The sequence below is a fragment of the Phragmites australis genome, chromosome 3 (assembly GCF_958298935.1).
Source record: "Phragmites australis chromosome 3, lpPhrAust1.1, whole genome shotgun sequence".
Classification (NCBI taxonomy): domain Eukaryota; kingdom Viridiplantae; phylum Streptophyta; class Magnoliopsida; order Poales; family Poaceae; genus Phragmites; species Phragmites australis.
In genome coordinates this window covers 12,498,495-12,508,036 of record NC_084923.1, presented here as the reverse complement: position 1 = coordinate 12,508,036, position 9,542 = coordinate 12,498,495, and the positions used below count along the sequence as shown (strand labels likewise).

The following is a 9,542-nucleotide window of genomic DNA, read 5'->3' as shown; positions in this document are numbered from 1 at the left end:
AAAGCAAGCATACGCCACAAGAAGTCAAGAAGGCAAGCACCCGAGGCAAAACAAAAAAAATCTTAAAAAAATATAATTGCCTTCACGCACAGCCCCGAGGCATGTGCCTGGCCAGAGTCTACAGTACACCAAGACGTCGACCTCCTGGTAGGACTGGGCCCGGTATCCACACGTGTGCACCCCAAGCAAACCCCTGGTACGCCCGGTCCATGTCCATCTGACCATCTGCCTGCCCTCTCCCGGGGACATCCGTGTAGCCCCATCCCATGCACCCCCGCCTGGGATGCGATGCGGCTGCGACTTCCCGCTGGTACCCACGCGTCGGCCAGAGAGAATGCCAGTACCATAGGATCCTGGGTCCACCTAGGCTCCACGTCAGCTGGGCGTCCGGATCGTCTGTGGTGGCCTGCTTTTGTTCTGTAGCGGTGCGTGGCTTTGGATGACTGGAAGAGATCAGGAAGGGGAGAGGGCACGGGCTCCAACCGCGCGCGCTGGGCACACGTCGGCAGGCAGGGGCAGGGCTGCATCCGCAGCGATAATGGCGGCGTCCGTGACTTCGTGTGCGGCGTGGGGGGCAGGCAGCACGGATACGCCCGTGTAGATGCAGGTATGTGACTCCAACTCGCAAGGCTATGCTCTACGCCACGAAGCACATGCAGATTTATGCAGGTGCGTGGAAAATCTTCTGAACCGCTACTTGCACACTGGGGAAAAAAGCTACGCTCGGCTCTCGGTTTGGTTCAGCTCTGCTCGCCCTTATAAATAAACCAAGCCGAATCTCGTTTCTGGCTTGTTATCTTAACGAGCTAGCTCGTAAGCTACTCGCGAGATGCACAGTTAGCTCGATAGGCCTGATAATATGATAATTTCGAATCCCAAGTTCAACAATTCAATGATTTTATTATGTTTGGTCAAACTCTACTTGCCATCCAACTTAAAATCCAAATATAATATTCGTAAAAACTATATTAAACTAATAAAATGACTCATGCTAATAACATTACTGGCCTCGATATAGCATTTTATTACGATTCCGTTATTAAAAAGCCTTAACGAATCAAGCCTTAACGAGCCGAGATGCTCGTTAATCCACCCCTAGGCGTAGCGATGCACTGGCGCTACTCCACTACTGTGCTGTAGATTTGTACGAGTAACGCTGGATTGAAGAATCGTGCGTGGGTACTGTACCGGTGGAGCAAAGAAAAATTGGAAGGCCGCAGCGCAGCGAGTCTGGTGGCAGGCGGACGGGGGACGGGGACACGACAGGCACGCACCTAGAGTCAACGAGATTCTCCACCAAACATCGCGTGCGGTGCACGTACCTCGCGGTCCGCTTGTCGCGCCGTAGCCCGCTTTGCCGCTGCAGCCTCTGGCACGGGCAGGCAGCGGCAGGTCGCCGGACCACCGGGGCTTTTACCCTTCTCGTACGCGGCATCGCCCATTCCTTTCGTAATTAAGTCGCGTGACGCGTTAGCACGGGCGGTTAGTGGCAGTACATGACTAATGCACATGCGACTAATGCTCGACGAGTAGAAAAATAGAAGAATCCGCAACATTTGTGGCTAACATGAACTCACGGCGTTCGATTTTGATTTCAACGATAAAAACACGAGGAGATGCTATGGGGAGGGGGGGGGGGAGAAAAGACATTACAGAATTCCGTAACATATTAATATTATAAACTTTATAGAGAACAGAAGTCCTTGGGAAACCGGAATTTACAAACCGGGTTAATCTGCCAGCTGCATGTCGCGGCAACTTCGACGAGATGATTGGTTCCCTTTTCGTATTCGTAGGTATTTGTGTTTGCCATGCCACCTTTTTTTTTTTTTTTTGTTGCTCAACACCCGTCCACGCCACGACGGAAACATCATTCAAAACAGTACGCAGCCCTGTCAGGTTCGGCAAGGCAGCGTCAGTCACCGCTCGTCGCAAATCAAGGAGGGCAGAGTTGGCTGCGTCTTGCCGCCCGTGGCGAGAGCAAGAACGAGAACACGGCACGGCCGCCGAAAACCACAGTGTATTGCAGATCGAAGTTGACACTGCCGTGAGCCGTGAGCCGTGAGCCGTGCGCGACTCGCGGTCGCCATTTCCGGGCACCAATCATACACGCGATCAGCTCCAGTCTTAAGTGGAGAGGAGAATACTCTGACGTACTGTACGTCCGGCCGATATACAAACTTAGATTTTACTATATGTCAGTGCTCATGTAGTACGTTAGAAAATCTGCATCCACGTAGAAGCTGAAATTGGCACGGCACGAACCGAACACATCGACAGATCTGGCATCGGCATCAGCCTAATCTTACTGTACTCGTGTTAGATTAGGCCAAATTTTACTACTAGCAGTAGTACTATTTTGCCGGACCTACCGAGTGTTGTAGATTTCGTCGTACTCGCTGCAGTGGGGCGGGCTTCCCCGTATCCAATGCATTATGGTTCGCTAGATGCCGAGTCCGTCCATACTTCCACGTCCCAAAGAACAACAGATGTTGATTGGACACATCATATTTGCTTAACAGTACAAGAGAAACTAAAGCAAAACCCGTATGATGTAAATGGTAAGATCCTGAATCATACAAAAGATAGTAAAAGATATATCGCTGAATTGTTATAATCTAAGAATTGAATTATACAATTTAACTATTTATTTTAGTTTGCATATTATAATTATAATCTATAATCTACAAGTTAAAATAAATAGACTCTAAATCAGGTGGCCGAAATAAAGGCAAGGAGCTTCGCCAAAGAAGAAAGCAGACAGAGAGCGTGTGACCGTGGAATGTTGAGCATACGTAAGACGTGATGGACGACGCGACGAATCCAATCGTCCAAGTCAGATCGCTCCATCACTCGTGCACTCGTATGCTGCAGCCTGCAGGGCCTGTGGCAATAAAAACGAGCCGGCGTGACGACGAATGATGCTAATCTATTGTACTAAGGAGTACCAGTTAGCCGAGGCGAGTAACTAGGCGTCGGCGACAACCAAAAGAAGCTGAGGGAGGAGGGAGCGCAGAGGGAAGACAGGGGTGGGGCGTGGCTCCGTGAGTCTTTCCTCTCGGTTCCTCCGTGTGCCGCTGGAGAGCGGGGATCACAGCAGCAAGGTCCACAGCCAGTAGGACGGCTTATCAGACATCGTGTTGCCGTGGCAGATAACGCAGGGAGTGAATGTGTGAGGCAGGACAACATGCATCCGATTATCTAAGCCATCCGCATTCTTTTTTTCTCAAATATACAATAGAGGTGTGTATCTTTGTATTAAGAAGGGAAAATAAAGTTTAATACAACGACTAAAGTTAGGTCGAGTAAGTTTTACATGATATAAAAACTAATACAGACGAGGAGGAACAACCATAACAGAAGCACAAAAGCAGTATCATTAGTTAGAGTATTGATCCAATGCTATGCAACCGCTGCAGCAGGATTGCCATCTTCTTGGCTCCTGCGACGCACTATCGTTCCGCGTCCTCTCTAATTAGTGTCGTGAGGGTGTCAGAAGAGGCACAACACCCGTTGAAGATGATATCATTCCGTGAAAACCAGATACGCTATGAGGTTAGGAGAATCAGGGAGTCAAGCCCCCGCGAAAGTCTGTGGCCACACGCCCTCGGAGGAGCACGCCCAGAACACATCACCAAATCTCTCGCGGCAACATACAATGTAAGAGCAGGTGGTCGGTGGTTTCCAAAAGCTAGGAACAATGTGTACACTCATCTTTAGGTTGAAGACTGTGTTTTTTCCTTCGAGCTGTAGTCCAGAGCCGACTGTAAAGTGGCAGCCAATCAAAGAATTTAACCTTTGATAGCGCCCACGCTTGCCAGATCAAATTAGCGCATGCGAATTGGATGGAACCATGGAACAAGAGATGATACGTTGATCTCGCCGAATAGACACCAGAAGGAGTCCATCTCCAGATGATGGAATCCTTTGTGCCGTTCAGAACTATGATCTGAAGCTTTGACCAAAGCTGTAGATATTGAGTGATCACGGGGATGGTGAGATGACCCGTAATGTCTGAAATCCAGCGACGATCAGTCAAAGCTTCCTTTACTATCCTGGTCATCAGGCGTGATGAGGTGATGCATTAAAGGAGGTCCAGCACCAGCGAATGGATGGAGCGATCGTCAAGCCAGACGTCGTTCCAGAAGAGCGTAGACACTCCATCACCCACTCTGAAAATGGTTGACGCATTGAAGAAAGCCATAGCCCATGGTTTAAAAGGATCAGCCCGCTGGCTCCAGAGCCATCCGCATTCTTGTCCCCTCTTTTTCAGGTCGCTCGTCTTCTCTCCACGGGCCTGGCTGCCCAACCAAGTCACCAGCACGGGATCTCGGCACGATCCGAGGCTCCAGTTGCAACACAAGAGTTCGAACTATTTTGTATTGAATTACTGCAAAACTCATGTGCTCCAAACATGCCTTTATCACACATGCTATGATGATAAACTAAGAATAGGCGCGCTCTATTCAAAGCTTACACTAGACATTCGTGTGATAGAGCTTACTACAGTCTACACTCTTCATTATCAGTAGGACTGCAACAGCTCGATCCGGCATTTCTACCTTCTTTTGAACATAAGCAATCAGACGTTTAGCCATCTGGCAGGATCATAATACTGCCGGCAAAATGGTGCCGACAAGTACCTTTTCAGCATATGCACAATCTAATTTGGTCCGGAACTTCGGGTCCCGGAGTACAGCGACAGGTGAACTAGTTAGGTGATACACTGAAGCTAGCCGGGACCGGGAGCACAAGATGCCTTCCCGCGAGGTGATGCAACAAAGCCACTCGCCATACTGTACACCGAGGCTTTCAGCAATTTGCAGCAGCGACCCAACTACCAAATTTTTTCTTGGAACTGACCAGGCGACAAGATCTAGAGATACTCCATCAGTCAAAATGAAAGTACCAGTATACAAAACAGTTCCTTCCGTCAAAATGACAGGATAAACTAAACTGCGCTGGGCAATAAATGCTGGTAGCAATCGGCCCGTCCATCATTCTGACATAGAGTGCGAGATACAATGCACAAGATTGCATTGCTGAATAGGTTTTGAATTGGTTAAATGAGCAATATGTCAAGAAGATATAATACTAGTACCTACAATAAAGCTATCAACCATAAATACAAATGGTAAGCAAAATGGTATCTTTAGAATCACTAGAATGGAAGAATCGCATGAATAGTCCCAACCGAATTTGGACAAACAAGTTTGACCTCTATGAATTCTGTACAACCCACCAGAATATAAGCTTGAACCAATATCTGGAGCAATGAAAACTCAGAAATAACCCACCAGAGTTGGTTGTTGGATCAAAATGGTATGCGCGAGGCTCGAATCCTGAACCAGAAAATGAAAGTGTGCCTCAGAGTCAGTATTAGCTTAAATCATCTGTTGAAAAATGGTAGTGCTGAAGAGCAAGGTCAAGTGATCAACTTCATTGTTAGAAAGATACATAATACATAACAATATTCAGACTGAAGGCCATTGAAATTAAGGTTTGCAAGAGTTCATTAATAGAAAATAGAAAGATACTGAAGTTTTATGCGTTCTTGGCACGCCCTTTTCCTTCTATTACCGAGGAAAGTACTATTTCACAATATATGATTCACAAGGTAGACTAAACTTTTATTGTGCTGTAAATCTTTAATGCTATACTTAGTTTTGTAACTTTGTTTTCCTAACAACAGAGTTAATACCACCTGTGTCCTGTGTTGCAGTGCAACAGTGAATGAGCGTGTTCACACAAGGGGAATAAAGCGGATTGTAATATGAAAATGTGGGAATCACCTCAAGACAAAATAACCAGTCCAAGATATATTGACGCACAGAGAAAGATAAACGAGATGAAGCCCCTGAAACAAAGAATAGCAATTGTTAGTACAAATGTCTTTAGCATCAAGATTATTTTAATACAATATCAAGGGAGAAAATGGAATGATTGAAATTGAAGTGCAGACCATATAACACCCCATGCACAACCATTGCAAGGACAAGGGCAGATTTCAGCAAATTTCTCAGCATCACTTGAATTAACTCTTCGGGATATAGTGTCATCATAAATATCTGGATAATTTGAAAACGTTTCATTTAGAAGAACAGATAGCAACTCATGGCTTATTCTAACATGGAACAACAAGGAAAAGGCCATTTTGTTCCTTACCATAAACGGAAAATAAGCTATTCATTACACCTGTTGCACATTAAAAAACATAAACATTAAATCTCCAACCATTTATTTTGTGTTCCAGAATGTAAAATAAAGAGAACATGTTTCTCGTGAGTCTTCACTCTCACCTATGAACAAAATCACATACTTCAGAACATGGAAAGTTGTAAATTCTTGTATGACCCAAACAACAGCAATGAACACAATGAATCCTGGATAATAACATCGTAAGTAGCATGCTGCAGTGTAAGGTCTTAAATGAAGACGAAGTTATGTTTATGCATACCAATGCAGAGCCAGCGAAGAAACCACTGCAAAATTCAAACAAGAGATGATAATGATTAACTAAATGATCATGATTACTGTGTGGACAAGCGAGAAAAGACAAGGAAGTCATAAGTTACAATAATCAACAATAATTTAGTGACTTACATTTTTTGCAACAAAAAGAACAATAATCAATGCAAGTATGAAACAACCCGCTGCAATTCTCGTAGTGAGGAGATTTGTGGATGCAAGTATGAAGATCATTCCCCAAAATGATGAACCCAGATCTGCCATCAAAATAAAACAGTAGCATCACACAAAAAAAGACTGAAGGTAGATTGCCTAAATAGAAGAGCATAACTTTCAGTGGAATCTGAACAACAAGTCTAGTCCATATAGATGGTTTCATTTCTTGCTGGAAAACGTTAAAAGAATGAAAGGTTACTCAAATATAAAAAATAACCTAGGCCAGTTTCATTTAGGTATGCAAACGAGAACCATGAAATAAATTCATCATAAACTTGCTTCTTGGTTATCTATCCAAAATGCTCTGTAGAATTGGCCACTTAGGTCCCATGCATTAAAATATCATAGAGAACACAACAATAGGAAGTTGAGTGATAGAGAATCATCTATTCTTGTGAGCAATCATAGGATAGAGAAATGGGAGTGGCAAGTGATTTACATCCAGCGGGCAAGATTATCCAATATATCCCACCCCGAGTTTGAGTAACACCACCCTCATTAGCATGGACCTGCATGCCTTCGACCTGAAGAAACCAATCAAGTTGAAATATAATATTAACCTGATGCACGTTTGAGGCAGCATCTTATCTGGCACAAAGAATGTCTGGATATAGTAAGTTGACAGAAGCTGGCAAAAATACCACGGCTGGCTATGCACCAAATGTCGAACTCCAAACCCATCAAAAGTCTACATTTTCCAAAGGCAGACAATTTTTTTAAAATAAACAAAAGTATAGACCAATATAAGCAACTCCGGAGATGCTTTTGAAATGTTCCAAACATTTTTTTACTGAAGGGTTGTCCACAGATACAATCAGGGCTATCCAACAATTAATCATAGTATGTTGAAGGAACAATTTAACATGGGGAGAAGCACCAAATGTCCAACTCCAAACACACCAAAAGACTACATCTTCCAAAAGGCAGGCACTTTCTTATTTATAAAAGCAAAGACCTAGATAAGTGACTTAAAGATGCTTTTGAAATGTCGCATGCATCTCTTACTTGCAGGGTTGTCCACATATACAATCAGGGCTATCCAACAATAAATCATACTAGGTTGAAAGAACCGCTTAATATGGGGAGGAAAGGAAAGAAACAAGGCAAACAACTACACGCCACTGTACAAAATTATGTAATAAACATACTAAAAACAATTGTTCTCTACTTTGTTGGCACGTGATGATGATTCAGCTCTGATGGGTTCACACTTAATCACGCGGTCGTCCCTCTAGTTGCAGACTTCAGGAGCACGCATTACTTCCCATTTTGCAACGAACAATGGACAGCACGATCTTCTAAGGTACCCTAGCAAAGAGCCAGTGGTCTGCATTACCAGGAAGCTGGACGGCGCTGGAGCATACCAAAATGCCAAGGGACTGCACAAATTGCAGACAGTTGATATTCATTGACCAGTCACCAGAGTCCCCCACTTGAAAGCTGATGAACAGTACGACTGTACCAAAAGATACTTACGAGTAGCAGGGGCAAGCTTAGGTTTATTTTCCAAAAAAACCTAGGTACTAAGTCCAGGCCCTTGATGAAATGAAATTACTTTATATAGAAGAATGCAAAGATTCGTAGTACATACTGCTCTCATATAAAGCAAAGCAAACATTATAAAAAGCGCAGCCGCAATATGCGATGTGGAGTCCATGATCCCTACTGATTGGGCGGCTACCTTTTCCCACCTACCAGCACAAAATGATGGGCAAAATCTATCTGAGCTTAATCGAACTTCGCTGCAGCTGCTCGAATCGCAATGCCACACCATCACACGCAGCGAAAAAAAAAATCGAAAGCAGGTGCGAGAGAAGAAGAAGAAAAATGTTGTTTTTTTTCTTACATCGCCGCAGGTGAGCTTGCAGGCGAGGGCGTGGCTGGTCTCGTGGAGGAAGACGGTGATGAGCTTGAATGGCGTGAGCAGGAACGTCCTCCACAGCTGCAAAAAAAAAAAAAAAAAAAAAAGACCCCGGTGAGTCAGAAACACCCCGCTTGGACTCGCGAGAATCGATCGACCAGAGAGGAAAGAAGAAGATGGCAGGGAGGAACTCACGAGGAGGATAACGACGGTGGAGACGCCGACGGCGGCGATGAAGATCCTCTGGTCGCGGTCGCAGCAGCCCTGCAGCTCCCAGTTCACCGCCATCCTCGCTCGCCGCCGTAGATCTGCCTCCGGCTCGAAGCAATTCGGGGAGTGCCGAGAAGGGGAAGGGGGAGGGGCACGAAAACGAGAGCTACAAATGATTACCGCTCGTCCTCGGGGCTGGCTTGGTCGAACGAACTGACTGAAACGTGCGGGCGCAGGAACCGAGAGCGGGCGGCGCGGGACGGGGCCGGGCCGGGGGGCGTGTCCGCGGCGCGTATTGGCCACTCACCCTCCGCCAGCCAAGCCAGCGAGGAGCAAGCTGACACTTGGAGGTTTTTATGGTTTCCTGGCGAATGGAGAGTGGATTACGTGGCCATTAGTGGTGCCCAAGCGATAATTGCAGCTAAACCCGGCCTCGGGTTGGTGCCGGTGGGCGGAAAACTAAGAAGGCCACGAGGCCGGCGACCCGAGTCGTCGTTGAGATTTTGACGAGTAGGCGGAGAGGTTGGGCTTCCGCTCCGACCTCTTGCAGGTTGCAACCGCGTTTTTACCTTTCCTCCTGCGGTTGGTTCCTTTCGCTCTACTTGCTGCTTTCGTAATAGAGCAAGTCATTGTCCAAGACTAATGTGCCTTGTGAAATTGGACCTCGAATCGGAGCATTTGCGTGAGGTTACCTGGATAAGGCTGTGTTTGGTTGGATTAAGGTTTTTAGTTTTTAATTGAAAAGTTAGTTTCTGTTTTCTAGCTGATAGTTTTTTATTATTAATTT

The 9,542-nt window shown here is 45.6% G+C and overlaps 1 protein-coding gene across 1 annotated transcript; it reads right to left on the bottom strand.

The window, feature by feature from the left end:
* Positions 1-5,010: 5,010 nt before the first annotated feature.
* On the bottom strand, positions 5,011-9,308 carry LOC133912202 (uncharacterized). The gene is made up of 10 exons (XM_062354812.1): positions 8,741-9,308; positions 8,531-8,626; positions 7,124-7,208; positions 6,604-6,725; positions 6,458-6,482; positions 6,300-6,383; positions 6,166-6,195; positions 5,963-6,068; positions 5,793-5,857; positions 5,011-5,342 (listed from the first exon to the last, which is right to left on the bottom strand). The coding sequence occupies exons 1-9, from the start codon at positions 8,831-8,833 to the stop codon at positions 5,794-5,796; spliced, it is 705 nt and encodes a 234-aa protein (XP_062210796.1). The 5' UTR covers positions 8,834-9,308; the 3' UTR covers positions 5,011-5,342; position 5,793.
* Between the last annotated feature and the right edge of the window lie 234 nt (positions 9,309-9,542).